Here is a 24,250-nt window from a genome sequence, read left to right on the forward strand (position 1 = left end):
TATTTGTAATCTTGAACATTCAGTGTAAGTTTTGTTAGATTCTGTGAGAATTCATTTTCTTTTTTTACCAGAACTCAATTTTATCTTTAAGTCCAAACAACTCTAAGCACTTTTCCCTTAAGTGCTTATCTCAGCAACTTTGCAAAACAGGATTAATTATTGGTGCTGCATAGATACATGATACATCTTATATTGTATTGACATATAACATTAACATTGCATGAATTATCTCATAAATCAAATTGACCATGACTGTTCTTTTTATGTTACCAGGTATTGGTTAATTATGCTAATTAATTGACATCAAATGTGTCATTTCACTTCATAGGATGAACCTCGTGTCCAAGCTGTTGGATGTTGTCAGTAACTTGTCAGACAAAATAGCTCGGACTTTCCCAGTACGTTTTTTCTTTTCTTTTTATTAAGTACATTTATTACCGTACATCATGTTGTCCTTGTTTTTGTACTCGTTCTTATATTGTATTTTGATTTGATGAACAATCATGCGGCTTGTTCATCAATTGCAAAGATTACGTAAAGTTGAGTTTTAAGATGTAACTATTTTCAACTATTTTTCCTTTAAAGTTACTCAAGCGTAGGTATAAAGAGTGCAGCACACGAACGTACGCACAGGAGCGTAATACCCATTGGCTCAGTGTTATGTAGTGATCGGGAGTGATCGCCAAGTTGCCTACTTCCCGAATGACTTTATACCCAAGCATGAACATCTTTAACAGTAACTCTTTCCTTCCTTGGCACTGCCGTCGTATGTGTTAGAAGATTCATGTTTTTATTATTATTTCTAGTCTGAGCTCCAAGTACTTTGAAGTATGCCACTGTGTTTATATACCAGATTAAATCATGTGTTTTACATTGTTTACTTTTTCAGAATGTTTCAACCATGAACAAATGTAAATGTTATAAAAAGTTCTGTACCACAAATAAAAAAAAGCACACTAAAACAACTTTGTTTTAATCTGTTGTTTTTGTTTAAATAGACATATCCTGTCATGAAGTATCAATCTTTGATGGTGATGTATTTCTACACTAGACTACTATAACATACAACAGCACACAAAGTTTATTCAGATAAAATCATATAATTTATTAAACATGATTCTGCCAGTACAAAGATTCCTCCATACCAGTTATATCTCCAAACAGCCTTCACAACGTTTTAATTATAGCTAGTATAAACTCTTAATCACACATTAAATCGTTAATTTTCTAAGATCCACTTCAAAGAGCTTTCTCTGCCCAGTTTTCAGTGCATAGTTCAGGTAGTTTGTAGGTGGCAGTTTCTTTTGCAGAAGTGGAGCAAAGTAGATTAAGGTTGGAGTAGAATTGGGGGGGGGGGGGGTGAATTCCCATACATTGTTCTTGGACATATCTAGCAGATAATGGATATTCTTTCTCTCAGCTCTCTCTTATCTATATTTCACCACCCTCCCCTCCTCTCTACCCCTCCTTTTCTCCCTTTTTTACCTCTCATGATTTCAGTCATATAGTCTCTTTTTTTCTTTTGATATCTTCTAATGTCTCTGACATCACTTGATACATCCCAAAGGATTTGATTCCTAAGATATGTCCATCAACATCCCGTGTTGAAGTTGCCGGCCAGACAAGATCATGGCTACACACCAGTCCTCCCAACTATCCAACATCTAGTCCATTGTATCTCCATATTTGGTCTTCATAGAAACGGAACCATCAACCTCGTCTTGACCTCCACGACTTGCTATTGCACTTGAGGTGTTGCCCTGAGCTTGTGGCTCGCCGAGTTGCTCTGTGACTGTTCTGTGTGGTGTAACGACATCATCGTTGTAGCCCGCTGCTTGAGCCATTCTTACCCAGTTCTTCTGGCAGTCTCTGGATGCGATAGATGCTGCCAGGTAGCCAAATACAATAGCTCCACCTTAAAGATTTTTATTTTTTTTAATCATAATGACATTTGTACAATATTATACAACAATGATACTGGAATTAGCATTATACAATGTAGAGCAATCTTGGGTTTTGGTGATGAGGGGAAAATAAATTTCAATCATTTAAACCAAACTTACATGAATGTTCAATACTGCCAAAAGGTACTACAAAAAATATAATATCCCAGTAATGTCACTAATTTGTTAAACTAGCAAGCCATCTTGATTCCTGATCGCTTGATGAGTATTGCTAGAACATGTGGTTTCAGTGAATATTATATCCAGCAAGTTTTGATGTTGGTCAATGTTATTGTTGGTCAATGTTATTGCTGATCAATGTTATTGCTGATCAAAACCACTTTCATAGTTTCATTCATCACTCATGATTGACATTTTAATGTTTAACCAGGGAATTAGCCATGGAAAATTTCAAACAAAGATGAACAGATTGAAAATGTTAATATTCATGTTCAGACATTTCAAACTATATAAAAGGAAATTAATCAAATTATCAATTGGTGTCATTGACATTTTCCATACATATTATGATAACCTTTTATTATTTGCAAGATATTATAGTCCTACGTCCTGTGATTTTGTGATATATATTCTATTAAGAATAATCAGGCTGAACTTTAATACAAAGTAGAGATTTTTTAGAAATAGATTTAAACAAAAAAATATTCAACATATAATATTTGATGCATATCCAATAGAGGACTTACAAATGTTTTAGACTACTTTACCTGCTATTGCTGAAACTGTGTGAGATGGGGTGAACCTAGCAGCATATCTTTGCCGAGCATAGATACTTGCTGTTAACCCTGCAGCTCCACCTAAAAAGAATTCCCCCAAAACGAAAACATGTAAATGATGCAATAAATAATTGAAAACAAATTTGAGATCGCATTATTAGTCACAAACATGACACTACACGTCTTGATATATGGTCATTTTAGTTTGTGTACGTCTCATATAAAATTGTTTTATAGCTTGACCCTAAATGCATTCAACTATAGTTCTGTAGTTCTGGAGTTGAACAAAAATTAATGTTTGGAGACAGCATCCACAATGAAATACTTTGTCATTTATTTTTTAACATCAAGACCCCAAGCCATTAAGTCTGACTGCACTCAAAAATTGGTCTTGAGATTAAAACTGATTTCAACAACACGGTTTCTGATATCTATTTAAATAGCTAATTTACACAAAAGAAGAGACTTTTCACAAATTAGTATTGAGCCTAGCTAACCATCTTTATTATCTGAGTAAAACCATTGACCATGTCAGTGAATCATGGAACTTAAAGTTAAACAGTTGAATCATCATTAGACATTCAGATTTGTTAGCTTTTAATTTATTATTAAATATTATAGACTAGCTCATATATATTTACTCACCTGCTACAAAACCAATGAAGCCTTTCAAAAATGCCTTTGATTGACATCGGGCATACTCTTGAACACCCTGTAAATTTTTGAACAAAAACAATTGCTTTATGAAAATATATCTCGGCTCTGCTCTGAGCTCTGATAACAAAAATAAAAAAATTAGGAGAATAAAAACAAATTATTTATTAGGGTGGTCTATAACAACAGATAAGATTCAGACTTCATTGTTCAGAACTTGGGTGAATTTCATTTTCGGAAATCTAGCAACATTCCTCTTGTTTACAGTGGACGAAAAATCACCGAAGGCTAAATGTTAACAAGTATTTAGGAAGGAGAATTATGTCAACATTCTAAGCTCAGCTCAGCTCAGGCTCAGGGCCAGTACCGGAAATCGCCCACAAAACTGTGCCGACACTGCCCCGTCTGCGCGCGCTGCGTAACGTCAGTTTCCCTTTCCACGATCGCATTATGCTGCATGCAGCTGCAGCAGAGTTAATAGCGGAATCATTTGGTGGTGAGGCTTCAAAGAACTCCAAAGACTTTTACTCACCGGATAAACGTCATCATCAAGGTCTGTGATACTCTGCAAAACCATGATTTTACCTCAGAAGCCGGCTGCTAAATTGTTCACATTACGCAATTTTGAATGAACTTATCACACATATTTTCGCAGATGTAAACAACAAATTATGTACGGTAGTGTCGAGTTGCACAGTTTATGTCTCAAAGAAAATACGAAAATGCTCCACATAATCTCACTTATGACAGGCCATCAAAGAAAAGCTTATATAATTTTGAGCGAGAACAGTATACTCCGATTAAGAGACTATTGGAGTATTCGATGAAATCATGACTAAAGATTTAAAATTGAAAAAAAGCTACTTTACTTGATGATTCTGAAATCAAGTTGTGTAACACACAATAAATGACGGTTTCTCGCCAAATTTGGCTTGCTTTTCTGATGACGTCATTGGTGATTCCCCGTCGCGCTGCGACTTGTGAAAGTACAGTTTTGTTCAAGTAAAAACTTTACCATCGATCGTAACCATCCCTGAAGCTAAAGGTAAGCTTCAATAGTTCTTAAATTCGTTTATTTATACACTCATTTTCTTGTCACTTGATGAATATAAATAAAACATTGCAATCATGTTTCATACCGGTAATTCTTTACTTCCTGAAAATTGATTGTCAGAAGCCGTGACGGCGCGGCGTGAGTAGCGTGCAGATCGGCGCAACGGGGCCTGGAGCTCTGGCGTAGGCGCAGGCCCAGACACAGCTCACATCGGGGTCAGCTACGAGCATGCAGTTTCCACATATTGTTTCGCATGATTGGTAATAAGAGCTTCCAAGAGGGGGCGTTTCCAAAACTGGTCTTTACCAGTAATAGTAATACAAAGTTTTGGTATGCGGTCATGAATTTGGTTCAATTAATGAAGATAGATTTTTACTATTCATCTAATTTTCAAAATTTCCTTAAACTTTCCTTTAATTCTTTTAATCAAAATTATAATTAATAAATGACACTATTTGTAAAGCTTAAATCCTCCTTTTTTTTCTGGGATGCACTGTATGTCTCATTTACAAGCGCGTAGCCAGGATTTCATTTTAGGGGGGGCGGTAGTGAGCACGCGAAGCGTGCGAATCACTTAAAGAGCGCGCGAAGCGCGCTCCCTAGGGGGGTGGGTGCAGAGAGGGGGGAGTTTCCCCCCTCCCGCGCGAAGCGCGGAAGCTTTGAAAGAAGACGATTCGTTGTACCTTTCTCGACTCATAATCCTTGTCTGAATTCAGTCCCTCCCCTCTCTCGCGCGAAGCTTTGACGTTTCATTAAATTATTAGAGAAAGAAGACGAGTCGTTGTACCTCTCTCGACTCTTAATCCTTATCTGTATTTAGTCCCTCCCCTCTCTCACGCGAAGCTTTGACGTTTCATTAAATTATTAGAGAAAGAAGACGATTCGTTGTACCTTTCTCGGCTCTTAATATATCCTTGTCTGAATTCTGTCCCCCCCCCCCTCTCGCGCGAAGCTTTGACGTTTCATTAAATTATTAGAGAAAGAAGACGATTCGCTGTACCTTTCCCGACTCATATTTCTTAATTTGAACTCAGTTTCCTCCTTCTTTGACGATTCATTGTACCGTTCTCGACTCCTTTTCCCTCTTTCTTCCTACGTCCTCTTTCTTTTTTTTCTTCTCTTTCTCTCTCTTTTTTTTTTTTGGCCGGCGTTTTGGGGGGGGGGCGACCGCCCCCACCGCCCCCCCCCTGGCTACGCGCCTGCTCATTTATCATTTGTCTCATCTGTTTTACCTGTAGGTGTTTGACTTCTCCAAGATGGCTGTTGCTGAGCAGTGTCCCATGGATGAGAGCAGACGGCTGGATCCCTATGAGCAAGACAAGGAAGCACATGAATCCTTCATGAAAAGTAGGAGTAGTAGCCTCTTAGGACGTAAGGATATCCTGGAAGAGGTTGGTGTAACTGTTAAAAGGGGTAATATTCCATGAATTAGGGACCCACTTTAATACATAAGGAACCCACACTTATTTGTGGCTCTGAGTAAAGACTTATAGTGGAGTGAGATTGTAAAGTGATTTCCAAGCATATTATTGCGTCCTCATACCTAGAATCACTTAACAATCTCACTCTTCTATTCGGGTCTCTATACTCAGAGCCACAAATATGTGTGGGTTCCTTATGTAAGTGGGACACCAAAAATGTCACAAAGTGGGTCCCTAATTTATGGAATTACCCGAATATATTATAAAACAGGGTCTAGAATGTAGGCAATCTAATTGGTCAAATGACACCATGTGACAGGGCATCTTTCTTTCCTACCACGCCTACCATGCCAAAAAGTTCCCATCAGCAAAAAATGATCACCAATTAATGGCTGAAAGTGATAAAGCACGGCTAGCGTATATCTGGCATGTACAAAATAAGATGCGGTGAATTGCTTGCAGTCTCAAATGGCAAAGACAATGATGCACGTACTGCACCTCAATGAGCTTGTTCCCTTTTTGAGAAAGAGTATCGGTAGTTAGAGACAGATAGGAAAGCCGTCATCAAAAGGAGATGAAATGAAACACTTCCCCAGCCTTTCTTTTGAACCTTTTTTGTACATTTCATTCACCCAAACCCTGTGCCCCAATGAGAGTATAGCTAGTGCCCCATTAATGTACGTCACACTCACTTATAGTAAGAGCCCTGTTTCATCTAAACTTGAAATCAATTCAGAAGTTATAAGCTACAGATATCATTGCATTTGATTGGCTGGGAACAATTTGTACAATTTTAGCGTTTTTGATGATAAAACATTTTATGAAACGGGACCCTGCATGATGTTGGTATCAAATGTGTGTGCAGGTATACAAAAAATTATACACATCAATTAAATCCAGTAACTCATTACATGCATACATACATTTATTACAAATGACAATGGATCTTGCAGATTGACAGGGGGTCCAGGGGGAAGTGTGGCGCCCTCATTGTTCTTGGTGGACCAGGTATCGGCAAGTCTTCTCTGCTAGCCAGGGCTGCTGATGTAGCATGCTTGAGGGCCGCCAAGGCAATGCCCAGGTATATAGTTCCTTGGATCAGGGACCCATTTCACAAAGCCTTCTTTCAATGATGAATGACAAAAATCAGTGATAAATCTGCTGATAACCAATCAGAAGCAAGGATTTCAGTAGCTTATAACAAAAACTGTCATTTGTCACTGATGACAAGTTTTGTGAAATGCCCTCCTGTTCATTTAAGTTTACTCCTGAGTGGCTTTATTCAACAAAAGGGACAAATGGGGGACTGCCACAGCAAAATTACGGCTCAAGTAATATGTAAATGAAAATATACTTCAAACAGTGTGGGTGTCCAGGTTTTTAATCCTTGATGAATAAAGAATAAAGAGATTTATGCACTTCTTGTAGCTACTTGCGCCCTCTTTATAGCAAACAATGCTAATTGGTACCCGTTGGTCCCCCATGATCCCCTTTTTCTTATTTTAATTGAGAGTTGATTTGATTAAATAACCACCTGTCAGTGACCATGCAGGGAGGTCTAATCCCTCCTGGTCAAACTAGTGCAGTCAGGCTTTAATGTTGGATACTTCAATTTCATTGAATCAATGTTCTCCTTCTTCTTCAGTGGACAGGGACCTAATTTGAACGTATTCTATCACTTTGTCGGTGCCATCCCAGGATCCACTAATCCAGAGAAAATGATCAAAAGACTTCTCAGAGAACTCAATGTCTGTAATGTAAGTAATGTACATTATCATGAGTTAGGAGTATTTTCAATCATCAAGATGTATGATATAAACAGTTGTCTAATACTGCAAAGAAAAAAATTATGATGACATACTCATTGTGATTGGAGCTATTAGCTGAACATTATCTTTGAAATACCGGTACTGTTCTTTGTCAAAAGAGTAGATCAGCATGTTTTAGACACCATCTTTAATTACTTACAATTTTAAGATATCTACACTCTTCAATGATGTTTTGAAACTGAAACACTGAAAAACACAATGAAGGTGTCTTTTGCTTGTAGAGAATCTAGTTGAAAATATAACGATGTTTGGTTCATTTTCATCATTAACTATTAGCCTAAATGGTCATTAGACTAAATGATATTTAAACGAAATGATTATTAGACCATTTGGATAGTACACAGGCGGGTGTAGACCATATGGAAATAGACCAATTGGGTAGTAGACGAACAGGTCTTAGACCAAATGGCATATACTTCTGCATGCTGTCTATATAGTACTCTGTCATTTGCTTAATCCTGTGACGTTCTGAAAGCTGTTTCACCATGGCATATATGTAAGCCTAAATAGTGCAGGTATATTCCTGGTTTCTTTTTCTGAGCATTATCTTTGATAGTCCCATGTATGCTCTTTGTTGTTAGGACCTTAACATGCCCAAGGACTATGAATCAGCGTGCCAGATTGCAAGCAGTGCCCTCTCAAACCCAAACACAAGGCCAACAATCATCGTCATTGATGCTCTCGACCAGGTATGAATCAGTTCTAATCATGTTGAAATTAACATCGCTTTCTCTATGGTGCATAGAGTAGTTTAATAGATTGTAGATAGTACTGACAATTTCACTCCAAACTAAACCAAAGTGACTCATCCTCATATACTTGTGAGAAAAAGTTGACAGGAATGCACTTAAAAATGCTGTTTCTTTTCATATACATGACCAAGAGGATTGTCAGCAAATAATTACCGTTGGTGAAGGTGATGGGACAAACTATCACTTCCGAGGCGATCTGGATGTAGCTATCTCTCCGAAGCAAAGCTGAGGAAAGATGGCGTATACATTCAGATCGTCGAGGAAGTGATAGTTTGCCATTGGCTGAAACCAAAAGGTGATTATTTGCTTTATATTTCACATCGGAAACATTCCACTTCTTCCCTCATTTTAGACCAATAAATCATCAATTAACAGCAAGCAACAGTTGCTGTCCAAACTGGCTCCACAGGTCTGTTGTGTCTTCTCCGTAATCCTAAATTCCATGAAAACACCATTTCTCTTTTTTGCCCGTTAAAAGCTTGATGAGGACGGAACGGCCTCCGCTTCAAGATGGTTGCCATCCAAACTAAGATGGTTGCCGCCCCAACTTGCACCCCAGGTCTGTTGTGTCTTGTCCATGATCAACGAAACCCCTCCTCATCATACGCTGAGAGAGAGGAAGATCAAACGGGTGGAGCAACCCGTCCCCCCTCTAGAGATGGAATCTAGAAGGGTAAGACAATTCAATTCAATTCAATTCAATTTATTTTATTCAGTTAAAAATACAACATTTCATATAACAATCAGCTATATAACATAATATACACATTAAGAACATATTGGACAAGGACATAAAATTAACTGAATAGGTCGCAACCTGAAAGGAAACATAAACCCTATATAAAGGTTGACCCTTTTTTTGATACTAGAAAATATGAAATATATTTGTAACTAAACATTATACAATACACAAATTAAGAAAACAAACACACGTACAAACAAACAAATAAAATATGTCTTGAATTCAAATGATTATTGCAAAAATACACAAAGAAATTTCTTATACCTACGTTTAAATTCATTTACACTAGCAGAATTATGAATATAATGAGGAAGAGTGTTCCACTGAAACGGTCCTTAGAAAATAATTATTTGTTGGTTTATTACTGTACGATTCAATGGCAAATGAAATTTTTTAGCATTTCTAGTATTATAATTATGAATATTAGAGTTTAATATAAACAATTTGGAAATAGAATCAGGAAGATTATTCCCCCTGCCAGTGTCAATATTATTCAATAATATTTTTTGCGGTGTAGTTGTCAGTGGATTCTGCGTAAAGGACGGATAACTCTCCCGTTTGTGATAGGTGCAGAAATATCACTAATTTAAATTTTTCCTCCCAAGTGCCTTTACCCTTGCGGTGCTACTCAAAATATTTAATATATACTTTTCTTTTATAGGATTTGTAACGATACTATTAATAGTTCTCTAAAAAGAAAGACAATACTTTTTAGAAAAATTGAAAAGATTTCAGTAGCTTATAACAAAATCTGTCACTATTCACTGATGACAAGTTTTGTGGAACGCCCCCCTGAACCAAAATTTGAACTTTGAACAGGAGATTGTATCAGAGATCCTAGGTCAGTTCGACAAGCGTCTGGACGAGGAGCAGATGGTGAGTCTTCTGAGCAAAGAAGCATCTCAGAACCCTCTCTGGCTGTCTATCGCTTGTGAAGAGCTCCGAGTCTACGGTGTCTTCTCTAAGGTCACAGACAAGATCAACACCCTGGCAGATGGGCTTTTAGAGTAAGTTGATTGTATTTAAATAATTCATGATAATAGTGGGTTCTTGTCCATTAATATTGATGTGTAAATGTCTTGTTTTCAGGCTCCTGGCCCACTTTCTAGAGAGGTTTGAAGCTGAGGTTGGAGGAGCCTTATGATAGCCACCCTGTGTCTCCTGGAGTGCTCCTCTTCAGGTCTCCTGGAGGCTGATCTCCTTCCCTCCCTTGAGACAAAGATATATAAATATAAATGTTTTTAATTTTCTTTGTCAGGCTCCTAGCACAAGTCCTATAGAGCTATAAGAGTGGAGGGAGCCTGTTGGTAGCCACCCTGTCTCTCCTTGAGTGCTCCTTCATAGGTCACCTGGAGTCCGAGCTCCTTCCCTCTCTATGAGACAAAGTTGTATGAAATGATGTATCACCTGTCTATTTCTCTTTTCAGGCTCCTGGCTCAAGTCCTGGAGAGGTTGGAAGCTGAGGGTGGAGGGAGCCTTATGGTTGCTACCCTGTGTCTCCTGGAGTGCTCCTCCTCGGGTCTCCTGGAGGCTGAGCTCCTGGCCATCCTCGGAGATGAGGATAACCTGATGCCTTCAGATAATGGAAAGAACAACAAGAAAAAAGGTTTGTATTAAAGATGAGATGATTCATTGATCATTTATTTGTTTGCATGTTATGAAATTAGTCAGTAAGGCCTACAGGCTAAAATCCTAAACAAGGAAAACAACACCCTCAAAGGGTGTTGGACTACACATCCTCAAGAAAGATTACAGAGAGTCCTTTTCAGGACCCCACAGTCCTCCTTCTCTCTCTCTCACATGGTGCACCCGCAAGCCTACTGTATAACACCCTCAAAGTTCCACTATTGTATAGCTTGAAATTGTGACATGATCTTAATGCCCCCATAAAGATATCATTTTGGAAGATGCTTCCTTCAATATATGTACATTCACATGATTTGTATGTATTACATATCACGTATTAGCATCAAGCAGGCATCAAAGGAGACATGAAATTGCAATAATTGCTTTAATACCGTAAGGTGCAACACTAAGCTCATTCAAATTACATGTACCGTAATGTGTATAACATGCACTTTTTTCCCGCCAAATTTTTTTTTTGAAATTTGGGGGTGCGTCTTTTAAGTGTCGATTTATGCCCCCTCCACCTGCACTGTGCCTGGCAATATCTCCAAGCTCATTCATACAAGGTGTGTTGACTCACCACTTGCACCAATACAGTCACAGTAAGATACTGTAGGAAGTTATTTGAAGTGGCACAGTAAAACTGTACTAGATTATATAATCTGTAATCCAGGTTACAAAGTTGCAACAGTAATGTACTCTCACTATTTGTCACCTGGGTTATAGTGATGGCACAGCATCGAACTGTAGGATACAACTACAACAACACTACCTGTATGGCCGGATTTCTGTTGGACTTAGAGAAAAATTTGTCTGTCATCATTATTTTTAAAAATGACATTGTTATTATTATTTGTGTCAAGTTCACAAAAACAAATCGGCACCTTCAACTGCACCTCGCAGTGCATTTTTTAACACGGATCTGGCTTGCTGCCTACAGAGTCAGCAATTTTTTTGTTTTTGTTATTTATTTTGTTTCCCTGAAAAATAGGGGTGCGTCTAATACACAGAGATTTACAATATAAGCTTTTTTTAAGTATATTCAGTGAAAATGAATGACGAAAAAGGATCAGTAAAAGATGACAAATATTGCTGCGATACTGGGGGGTGCACGAGATATAGAATTTCTTGAAATGGGTGTAACTTAATCGAAATATAACCCTTTTCATATACAGTGAAACCTGTATGTAAAGACTGCTCAAGGAAGACAGTCACACGAAAAGTGGTCTTTATAGGCAGCTGGTCTTTATGTACAGGTTCCTTTAGCTTATGTTTCAATAAAAAAACACTTTTAAGGGAAACAGAAAATGTCTTTATAGACAGGTGGTCTTTCTATACAGGTGGTCTCTAAAGCAGGTGCTACTTTATCTTCTATGTATTTTGAAATGTTCAGGTGCCAGCAAGAAGAGGAAAAAATCCAACAAGCCCCAGCCGCTGACCGCCGTCAAGTGGGCCCGGGTCTACCGTACTCTGCAACCTTTCCTGCAACCCTTTGGGGAGAGTGGAGAGGGGCGGCTTGACTTTTCCCCCCCCTCCCTTAGCAAGGCCATCAGAAAGAAGTATTTCAATACCCGGCTGGCTGGGGTAGGAGAGGGAGAGGAAGCCATGAACGAAACTCTTGTACGCTGGTGGAACACAAAACTGACCGATTACTTTGAAAATGTGTCCAATCTGGAGAGGAAAGTTGAGGTTAGTGTCAGATGATGTGATAATAATAATAGTAAACAAATTGACACTCTTGGCACATATGAGAAAACTGTATGATTGTTGGCATACGTCTATCAATTAATTAAAGAAGGAAAGCAAAATACTTTAAAAAGTTTAAGTTTAACATACTTCAAGACATAATATTATGCATTTATACGTTATACATCTATATTATTAATACGCAAAATCGCCGCGGGGGGTCCAACACGGGCCAAAACGGTTCCTCAAAAACGTCTTTCCCCGACCGCGCTTACCTCCGCCGTGGCGCGGGGACGGCGGCACAATTCCACGAGGCATGTCTCCCGTAACCCGTGTGCCACGTCGACCCCGCGATCGACGTCCATGTCGTTAAACGCGGTTTCGGGGTGCCGGGGAGGACGGGCGAACGAAAGCACGGCGGGCTTGGTGGATTGCAAGGAGGCGACGAACCCACGAGAGCGAGTCGGCAAGGCGTGCATCCGCCCTCTGTGCAATCAACAAAGAGACACACGGCGGACGAGAATCCACTTCTGTCAATGGGTGTAGCACATCACGTAGTAACGGGTGTGGCTTACCCCGAGTTTAGGCCTCTTGCTATAGGATACGCTTTGTAGCATGTAAGAGAAATACACATTAACAGATGACTCACCCGGGAGATGGGATGTAGAAAATGCACGCTCTCACGGGTTGGGCTTACCCGTGTTATGCGTCTTTCTATATGATATGCTTTGTAGGCCAGCCGGACCTGCTGCGTGTACGAACGTACGTGTATAATGTATGCGGTGATTCTACGCTCACCATCACACGCACAGCTCAGTCGCTTCGTCTTTGATTCTATGATGATTGCCGTGATTTATATATAGTTTACGTGTATAGAGGTATGCAAGCAGGGTTACTTTGGTATTATCCTGTTCATGTTTACTGAATTTTGAAAATCATTCTTCAAAGTAAAGTTTTCACAAAAAATTCATCGTAACTGACGGTTCAGTTGCAGTTGCAAGGTAGCTGTAGTGAGGCACGGGCAGTGCAGTGCGCCACTGCTGCCGAGCACTGTCGGAACTGTGAATGTGTGTGAGGTGAGGTGAGCTGAGCTGAGCTATTATAGAGTAGACTCGACAATATTTTGAAATTGCTCTTATTGCCCCTATTTCAATATAGTTTCGTGACTATAGTATAGAGGTATGAAACCTGAGCTTAGATTGTGATTATTCTGTCCATGTATAGTTGTATGCTGAATTTCGATAATCATTTTTCAAAGTAAAGTTTTCACAAGAAAATCAGACGGTCGTTTAAAAACATAGCCATTGGCATTGTCTATAGCTGGATAGAATACTTTTACTATGATACAGTTCCTTCATGAAATCAATGCATTAAAACGGGTATTACGGTGCGCCATTCATGGTCAAACAGCGTTATAAAAATCGTCTAGATTCTAGGCCTAGACCTTATATAAAAATAATCAAATTTTATTTTCGATAGCACATAGGGTCTAGGCCTCTTTCTATTTACCCCCCCCCCCCTCCCCTGCCCTCCCCCTAGAATCCCGTGGATTTTCCACGGGTCCTGCTAGTTACATATATTATACATTTATATATTGTCTCTTCTTTAATTCATTCAGATTTGTTTATATTAGGCCTGAGTCAAACCGTTTAACCGACGGTTATCCGACCGCATTCATCAAAACCGGTTAGCATTTCTTGCTACGTTTAACCGTTATTTGCATACATTTTGGAATGTGCTAATAGCCGATGATAAAGATAATCAAAGAAACCGCAATGTAATGTTACACCCTGTCCGCTGGTGCCAGCTTTCTGGCAGCAGTAATCTCCATGAATGAATTTGTAAACAATAAAACAACCATGCCCTCTTCCCTATTTTCTCACCCTCTCTATTCCCTTCTCTCTGCAATGTGTTCATGTACCTTTTCTTATTACTGCACTCTCAGACAAGCAAAGTTCTAAATGTTTACACATTCTATGGTCAGTTCCTCTCACATCCCTTCTCCCCGAGTCTCTCTCTCTCTCTCTCAATATTAATATCAATCCCTTGCTGACTCGCCCCCCTAAAATAATGTTCATATATAAATAAAATACAAAAATAATGATAACAATAATAATTGAAGTTTTAGAAATATCAATCAACAAAGTCTTGGATGTTGTGAGTAATTTACCTTCACTCTCTCATGTCCCTGACTGGTCCATGCAGCTCTCTTTCACACACACACACGTACACACAAACCTCAAACATCGGCGCCCCACACACTGTACATGTGCATACACACAGATGGAGAGCACATGGCTTCTTGACTCTCACTGAACTGTGTGAAAGTACGTGCGGTCACCAACCTGTAATTTATGCTGGTATCGAACTCCACCCACATAGCTAGAGAACCTTCCTGATTGGTCACTAACTTGGATCAGCTCATTGCAGGGTGTGTCTTAGGTGTGAGTGTTACACACTTCCACATAATTTCATATGGCAATGATACATGCAGCAGGGACATGCTAGACATGTCCCTGCATGAAGGGAGCTTTCTCCCTGACCACGTGCAAACATTGCATTGCAAAGGCATATATAAACACGTCACAGATCAAGCTATCTTCACAGCCTATCTTTGCAAGGTTAATCATGATATCAGATTCAGATGAGGCATAATAAGACATTTTTTATGTTGTTTATTACTGGTCTCTGTTTATCAGGATGACCCAATTTGTGCCATAGTCCGCTCGGAATGCTCAGCCCGACAGTCTGAAGACCATCAGGCGTTCTGAGCAACATCGCTATTACAAATACTATATTTTCACTTTTTCAGATTATTATTAAACGGTTAAACGAAACCGCCCGTATACTTTTAACGGTTAACCGTTTAGCGCAAAAACCGTAATGACTCAGGCTTAGTTTATATACATAATTATCATCATTTAGCCTTGTCTTTTTTGTTGCTTTGTTGATATCTTTAGTAATAGAATATAAACCTGAAAGGGTCAAAGTACAAAACAAGCAGTTATGCTATGAATTGTGGGCAGCGCTAAAATCTTATTTAAAATCTGAACAAGTAGAATTGAATTTACAGGAAAAGGAACAATATTCATTATGAAATACAATGTAAGGATCACTTTTTAAACAAATTGATTGCTTTTGAGTTTTCAGGAGAAGCCACATCAACTGATCAAATAGGGGTTAAATTCTATTTGACTTTTGACTGAATGCAGCTGTAATTGAGACGTGATTAACAAGACAAAAAAGACTGGGCACAAGGAAATGAGACAATTTATGCTTGGGACACATATTCAAGATTCCAATTTAATGACTTAAATTTGTTTGCGTTTCAGGAATATCCATATCAACTGAGAAAGTTAGGAGACAAGGAGCGTTTAATTGAATTCCTCTGTGATTGGGATATGATCGAGGGTCTGTATAATGAAGACTACAGCTCGCAGCTTCTTTCTTACTGGAGACGGGTAATACAAAAAAAAATACAAATTAAATTTCATAGCATAGTAACCAAATATAGAGAGGATCATTCTCAGTGTTATTATATAGCTAAAACAATGCTCCCCAGGGAGTGGAAAATGTGCATACATTGTGTGCAGGTAAGCCTGAGTCCGATGACCGGGGTAATAATATATCTGTAAAGCGCTTACCGGTAGGCACATCACTGTATCGATGTATTGGGCGCTGTGTAAAAGCAGAATATTATTATTATTATTAATATTAGAAATAATCTCTAAACTTTAGAAGTGCATAGGGATGTTATTTGCACTCTATTATTACCGGTATTATTATTTTTAAACACTTTGCAAAAAAAACATTAATTAAAATTGTTATTTGATTATTGATTGGCTTAGTCAAGATCCTATACAATACATTCTCCCTTGTACATTCAAAACCATAGAGACCTTCCCAGGTTTAAAGGAAGGTAATAATATTGATCTTATTAGTTTCGCCAGCATTTCAATGTTTGCCAATTAATCACGTTTGATTCAGTTGCAAAACGAGGTTTATCTTGCCTTTGATGCACTAATAAATGTTCAGATGAATGAATCCGCCTGGTTCTGATTTTGAATGAAAAATAACCATTTGCCGTGTAGGTTTCTTTTGTAATGGGCATTTACGTTTGGCTTTTATGTTTAAAATGATTTGTCTTAAAAGTCGTACCTTCATTCTTCTATAGATGGATGAGAAATATGATACAATGGCATCTAAATACACCGAGATGAGTGTTGCTATGTCGAGTGATGATCCTAAAAAGACTGCAGATAAACTCAGCTGCCTTGCACGCATTCTGTAAGTGCCTAACAAGCTTTAGTACTATGCATGTGGTACATGTACTTTTTAAAGGTATAATCTAAACGTTTTGATATGGTTGTAAATGTACTGCAGTTGAAGTTATTAGTAATTAGGCTTAAAATCTGAAGGAAAAACATCCTGGGCAGTCGTTAGAAGAATTATCAATATTCAGAAAGGGGGGAAAAAGAATTAGAAAGGGGGAGGGGGGGGGGGGGGGGGGAAATGAGAATGGTAAAAATTATATTTGTACTGTGATTTGAAAGAAAGTATTTACTGTTGCTGCTACCCGTCATCTCTCAACTAATTTTATACTGACTTGATTTTTCAAGATATATGCATGTACATGTACAGTGTATAATACTCATAAAATCGTCTGTCTTTGATTTGTGCATACATCCTTGTTGTTTTGTCTTGTCTGTTGTAAAAGCCATTCAAGAGCATAGAAACATGACTGCTGATAGAATTCTTCTCTCAAGAAACATCCATTTGAAAATAGTTAACAAATGGAAGTTTATTGATGCATTGTCTCGTCTCATATAATATCCGTTCAAAAGAATAGAAGAAACAAACCAAAAAAGTTTTTTGAATGTTTTTTTTCCCCCTCATTACAAGGAGGATCCATTGAAAAGTACGACCATTCATTGAATGTTGTAACATGCTTCATATATTATTCATTTGGAAAAATTGAAGATTTAACAATTTGTTGATGTATTGTTTTAACTGCCACTAAAACCCAGTTTAAAGGGATCATAAGATCTTTGTCTCAGATTCTAAACAAAATCCTGGATACACATAATCATAAATCTTTAGTTCAGTCAGGAATCCCATGACGTTTACAAGCGGATTGCCCATCTGATTATCAAGATATTTATAATTTAAATTCGAAATTTTTATGCCTCCGCCACCGAAGGCATCATGTTTTCGGGTTGTCCGTCCGTACATCCGTACGTCCGTCCGTACGTCTGTCCGTCCATACGTCCGTACGTCCGTCCCGTTTGACCGTTATCACAATATCTCAAGAACCATTTAAGATTTAAACTTAAGACTCGGTAATAGTATTTATCACCATAGGAAGACGATCTGATTAGATTTTGGAGTACGTAGGTCAAAGGTCACAGGTCACAGAGGTCAACTTATGAAATTCCTTGTATTGAGTTTGTTAGCGCGATATCTCAAGAACCATTTGAGATTTAAACTTCAAACTTAAGGATAGTATGTATCACCATAGGAAGACGATCTGATTAGATTTTGGAGCACGTATGTCAAAGGTCAAGGGTCACAGAGGTCAACTTATGAAATTCCATACATTGAGATTGTTATCATGATATCTCAAGAACCCCTGGAGATTTAAACTTCAAACTTAATGATAGTGTGTATCACTATAAGAAAAAAATCTGATTACATTTTGGAGCACGTAGGTCAAAGGTCAAGGGTCATAGAGGTCAACTTATGAAATTCCATACATTGAGATTGTTATCATGATATCTCAAGAACCACTGGAGATGTAAAAACTTCAAACTTAAGGATAGTATGTATCACCATAGGAAGACGATCTGAATAGATTTTGGAGCACGTAGGTCAAAGGTCAAGGCTCACAGAGGTCAACTTATGAAATTCCATACATTGAGATTGTTATCATAATATCTCAAGAACCACTGGAGATTTAAACTCCAAACTTGTTTAAATTGCTCTATGGCGGAGGCATCATTTTCGACTGCGCGGAGTCAAAATTCCATCTAGTTTTTGAATAGGTTAGTTTCCCCACAATGAATGTCCATACATGCCATTAGATGGATCCTGACCCCTAATCCTTTTGAAAGGGGCGTAGGGGCAAATATTGTGATAATTTGAATAAACACCAATTTCAGGCCGAAATGGTAAGGTCCGGGGTGGTTCAGGATTTTGGAGGAAAATATATATTTTTTTTAATAGGATAGTTTCCCCACAATGAATGTACCTACATGCCATTAGATGGATCTTGACCCCCATATCCCTTTGAAAGGGGCATAGGGTCAAATATTGTGATAATTTGAATAAACACCAATATCAGGCCAAAATGGTAAGGGCCGGGGTGGTTCAGCATTTTCGAGGAAAATATTATATTTTGTGAATAGGCTAGTTTCCCCACAATCAATGTACATACATGCCATTAGATGGATCCTGACCCCCATATCCCTTTGGAAGGGGCGTAGGGGCAAATATTGTAAAAATTTAAAATATCACAACTTTCGGGCCGAAATTAGAAGGTGCGGGGTGGATCAGCATTTTGGAGGAAAATATTATATTTTGTGAATAGGTTAGTTTCCCCACAATGAATGTCCATACATGCCATTAGATGATCCAGACCCCCATATCCCTTTGAAAGGGGAGTAGGGGCAAATATTGTGATAATTTGAATAAACACCAATTTCGTGCCGAAATTGTAAGGGCCGGGGTGGTTCAGCATTTTGGAGGAAAATATATATTTTTTTAATAGGCTAGTTTCCCCACAATGAATGTCCATACATGCCATTAGATGGATCTTGACCCCCATATCCCTTTGAAAGGGGCATAGGGGCAAATATTGTGATAATTTGAATAAACACCCATTTCAGGCCAAAATGGTAAGGTCCGGGGTGGTTCAGCATTTTCGAGGAAAATATTATATTTTTAGAATAGGCTAGTTTCCCCACAATCAATGTACCTACATGCCATTAGATGGATCTTGACCCCCATATCCCTTTGAAAGGGGCATAGGGCAAATATTGTGATAATTTGAATAAACACCAATTTCAGGCCAAAATGGTAAGGGCCGGGGTGGTTCAGCATTTTCGAGGAAAATATATATTTTTTTAATAGGCTAGTTTCCCCACAATCAATGTACATACATGCCATTAGATGGATCTTGACCCCCATATCCCTTTGAAAGGGGCGTAGGGGCAAATATTGTGATAATTTGAATAAACACCAATTTCAGGCCGAAATGGTAAGGGCCGGGGTAGTTCAGGATTTTGGAGGAAAATATATATTTTTTTTAATAGGCTAGTTTCCCCACAATGATTGTACCTACATGCAATTAAATCGATTCTGACCCCCATATCCCTTTGAAAGGGGCGTAGTGGCAAATATTGTAAAAATTTGAATTATCACAACTTTCGGGCCGAAATTAGAAGGTCCGGGGTGGTTTAGCATTTTGGAGGAAAATATTATATTTTTTTAATAGGTTAGTTTCCCCACAATGAATGTCCATACATGCCATTAGATGGATCTTGACCCCCATATCCCTTTGAAAGGGGCGTAGGGGCAAATATTGTGATAATTTGAATTATCACAACTTTCGTGCCGAAATTGTAAGGGCCGGGGTGGTTCAGCATTTTGGAGGAAAATATTATTTTTTTTGAATAGGTTAGTTTCCCCACAATGAATGTCCATACATGCCATTAGATGGATCCTGACCCCTAATCCCTTTGAAAGGGGCGTAGGGGCAAATATTGTGATAATTTGAATAACCACCAATTTCAGGCCGAAATGGTAAGGGCCGGGGTGGTTCAGGATTTTGGAGGAAAATATATATTTTTTTTAATAGGCTAGTTTCCCCACAATGATTGTACCTACATGCAATTAAATCGATTCTGACCCCCATATCCCTTTGAAAGGGGCGTAGTGGCAAATATTGTAAAAATTTGAATTATCACAACTTTCGGGCCGAAATTGTAAGGGCCGGGGTGGTTCAGCATTTTGAAGGAAAAAATTTATTTTTTGATTAGGATAGTTACCCCACAATGAATGTACATACGTGCCATTAGATGAATCCTGACCCCCATATCCCTTTGAAAGGGGCGTAGGGGCAAATATTGTGATAATTTGAATAAACACCAATTTCAGGCCGAAATGGTAAGGGCCGGGGTGGTTCAGGATTTTGGAGGAAAATATATATTTTTTTTAATAGGCTAGTTTCCCCACAATGATTGTACCTACATGCAATTAAATCGATTCTGACCCCCATATCCCTTTGAAAGGGGCGTAGTGGCAAATATTGTAAAAATTTGAATTATCACAACTTTTGGGCCGAAATTGTAAGGGCCGGGGTGGTTCAGCATTTTGGAGGAAAATATTATATTTTTTTAATAGGCTAGTTTCCCCACAATGAATGTACATAAATGCCATTAGATGGATCCTGACCCCCATATCCCTTTGAAAGGGGCGAAGGGGCAAATATTGTAAAGATTTGAATTATCACAACTTTCGTGCCGAAATTTAAGGGCCGGGGTGGTTCAGCATTTTGGAGGAAAATATATATTTTTTTAATAGGCTAGTTTCCCCACAATGAATGTACATACATGCCATTAGATGGATCCTGACCCCCATATCCCTTTGAAAGGGGCGTAGGGGCAAATATTGTAAAAATTTGAATTATCACAACTTTCGGGCCGAAATTAGAAGGTCCAGGGTGGTTCAGCATTTTGGAGGAAAATATTATTTTTTTTGAATAGGTTAGTTTCCCCACAATGAATGTCCATACATGCCATTAGATGGATCTTGACCCCCATATCTCTTTGAAAGGGGCGTAGGGGCAAATATTGTGATAATTTGAATTATCACAACTTTCGTGCCGAAATTGTAAGGGCCGGGGTGGTTCAGGATTTTGGAGGAAAATATTATTTTTTTTGAATAGGTTAGTTTCCCCACAATGAATGTCCATACATGCCATTAGATGGATCTTGACCCTCATATCCCTTTGAAAGGGGCGTAGGGGCAAATATTGTGATAATTTGAATTATCACAACTTTCGTGCCGAAATTGTAAGGGCCGGGGTGGTTCAGGATTTTGGAGGAAAATATTATTTTTTTTGAATAGGTTAGTTTCCCCACAATGAATGTCCATACATGCCATTAGATGGATCCTGACCCCTAATCCCTTTGAAAGGGGCGTAGGGCAAATATTGTGATAATTTGAATAGACAACAGTTTCAGGCCGAAATGGTAAGGGCCGGGGTGGTTCAGGATTTTGGAGGAAAATATATATTTTTTTTAATAGGCTAGTTTCCCCACAATGATTGTACCTACATGCAATTAAATCGATTCTGACCCCCATATCCCTTTGAAAGGGGCGAAGGGGCAAATATTGTAAAAATTTGAATTATCACAACTTTCGTGCCGAAATTTAAGGGCCGGGGTGGTTCAGAATTTAGGAGGAAAATATTTTTTTTTTTAATAGGCTAGTTTCCCCACAATGAATGTACATACATGCCATTAGATGGATCTTGACCCCCATATCCCTTTGAAAGGGGCATAGGGGCAAATATTGTAATAATTTGAATAAACACCAATTTCAGGCCGAAATGGTAAGGGCCGGGGTGGTTCAGCATTTTGGAGGAAAATATTATATTTTTTAATAGGCTAGTTTCCCCACAATGAATGTACATAAATGCCATTAGATGGATCCTGACCCCCATATCCCTTTGAAAGGGGCGAAGGGGCAAATATTGTAAAGATTTGAATTATCACAACTTTCGTGCCGAAATTTAAGGGCCGGGGTGGTTCAGCATTTTGGAGGAAAATATATATTTTTTTAATAGGCTAGTTTCCCCACAATGAATGTACATACATGCCATTAGATGGATCCTGACCCCCATATCCCTTTGAAAGGGGCGTAGGGGCAAATATTGTAAAAATTTGAATTATCACAACTTTCGGGCCGAAATTAGAAGGTCCAGGGTGGTTCAGCATTTTGAAGGAAAAAAATTATTTTTTGATTAGGATAGTTACCCCACAATGAATGTACATACGTGCCATTAGATGAATCCTGACCCCCATATCCCTTTGAAAGGGGCGTAGCGGCAAATATTGTGATAATTTGAATAAACACCAATTTCAGGCCGAAATGGTAAGGGCCGGGGTGGTTCAGCATTTTGGAGGAAAATATTTTTTTTTTTGAATAGGCTAGTTTCCCCACAATCAATGTACATACATGCCATTAGATGGATCTTGACCCCCATATCCCTTTGAAAGGGGCGTAGGGGCAAATATTGTGATAATTTGAATAAACACCAAATTCAGGCCGAAATGGTAAGGGCTGGGGTGGTTCAGGATTTTGGAGGAAAATATATCTTTTTTTTAATAGGCTAGTTTCCCCACAATGAATGTACCTACATGCCATTAGATGGATCTTGACCCCCATATCCCTTTGAAAGGGGCATAGGGGCAAATATTGTGATAATTTGAATAAACACCAATTTCGTGCCGAAATTGTAAGGGCCGCGGTGGTTCAGCATTTTCGAGGAAAATATTATTTTTTTTGAATAGGTTAGTTTCCCAACAATGAATGTCCATACATGCCATTAGATGGATCCTGACCCCTAATCCCTTTGAAAGGGGCGTAGGGGCAAATATTGTGATAATTTGAATAAACACCAATTTGAGGCCGAAATGGTAAGGGCCGGGGTGGTTCAGGATTTTGGAGGAAAATATATATTTTTTTTAATAGGCTAGTTTCCCCACAATGATTGTACCTACATGCAATTAAATCGATTCTGACCCCCATATCCCTTTGAAAGGGGCGTAGTGGCAAATATTGTAAAAATTTGAATTATCACAACTTTCGGGCCGAAATTGTAAGGGCCGGGGTGGTTCAGCATTTTGAAGGAAAAAATTATATTTTTTGATTAGGCTAGTTACCCCACAATGAATGTACATACGTGCCATTAGATGAATCCTGACCCCCATATCCCTTTTTAAGGGGCGTGGGGGCAAATATTGTGATAATTTGAATAAACACCAATTTCAGGACGAAATGGTAAGGGCCGGGGTGGTTCAGCATTTTGGAGGAAAATATAATATTTTTTTAATAGGCTAGTTTCCCCACAATGAATGTACATAAATGCCATTAGATGGATCCTGACCCCCATATCCCTTTGAAAGGGGCGAAGGGGCAAATATTGTAAAAATTTGAATTATCACAACTTTCGGGCCGAAATTAGAAGGTCCGGGGTGGTTTATCATTTTGGAGGAAAATATTATATTTTTTTAATAGGTTAGTTTCCCCACAATGAATGTCCATACATGCCATTGGATGGATCTTGACCCCCATATCCCTTTGAAAGGGGCGTAGGGGCAAATATTGTGATAATTTGAATTTTCACAACTTTCGTGCCGAAATTGTAAGGGCCGGGGTGGTTCAGCATTTTGGAGGAAAATATTATTTTTTTTGAATAGGTTAGTTTCCCCACAATGAATGTCATACATGCCATTAGATGGATCCTGACCCCTAATCCCTTTGAAAGGGGCGTAGGGGCAAATATTGTGATAATTTGAATAACCACCAATTTCAGGCCGAAATGGTAAGGTCCGGGGTGGTTCAGGATTTTGGAGGAAAATATATTTTTTTTTTAATAGGCTAGTTTCCCCACAATGATTGTACCTACATGCAATTAAATCGATTCTGACCCCCATATCCCTTTGAAAGGGGCGTAGTGGCAAATATTGTAAAAATTTGAATTATCACAACTTTCGGGCCGAAATTGTAAGGGCCGGGGTGG

General features: G+C 38.6%; 2 protein-coding genes across 2 annotated transcripts; one reads left to right on the top strand and one right to left on the bottom strand.

Moving 5' to 3' along the window:
* Positions 1–1,084: 1,084 nt before the first annotated feature.
* On the bottom strand, positions 1,085–4,020 carry LOC593864 (transmembrane protein 141). The gene is made up of 4 exons (XM_793323.5): positions 3,867–4,020; positions 3,326–3,392; positions 2,672–2,761; positions 1,085–1,915 (listed from the first exon to the last, which is right to left on the bottom strand). Exons 1-4 carry the CDS (start codon positions 3,909–3,911, stop codon positions 1,665–1,667), a joined length of 453 nt encoding a protein of 150 aa, XP_798416.1. The 5' UTR covers positions 3,912–4,020; the 3' UTR covers positions 1,085–1,664.
* A 708-nt stretch (positions 4,021–4,728) lies between these two features.
* LOC115929073 (TPR repeat-containing protein DDB_G0287407-like) lies at positions 4,729–16,520 on the top strand. The gene is made up of 10 exons (XM_030997222.1): positions 4,729–4,737; positions 5,627–5,779; positions 6,763–6,890; positions 7,455–7,566; positions 8,220–8,327; positions 8,869–9,063; positions 9,952–10,139; positions 10,560–10,738; positions 12,152–12,447; positions 15,777–16,520. Exons 1-10 carry the CDS (start codon positions 4,729–4,731, stop codon positions 16,077–16,079), a joined length of 1,671 nt encoding a protein of 556 aa, XP_030853082.1. The 3' UTR covers positions 16,080–16,520.
* The last annotated feature ends 7,730 nt before the right edge of the window (positions 16,521–24,250 follow it).

The sequence above is a fragment of the Strongylocentrotus purpuratus genome, unplaced genomic scaffold (assembly GCF_000002235.5).
Source record: "Strongylocentrotus purpuratus isolate Spur 01 unplaced genomic scaffold, Spur_5.0 spur5_scaffold_4, whole genome shotgun sequence".
Taxonomy (NCBI): domain Eukaryota; kingdom Metazoa; phylum Echinodermata; class Echinoidea; order Camarodonta; family Strongylocentrotidae; genus Strongylocentrotus; species Strongylocentrotus purpuratus.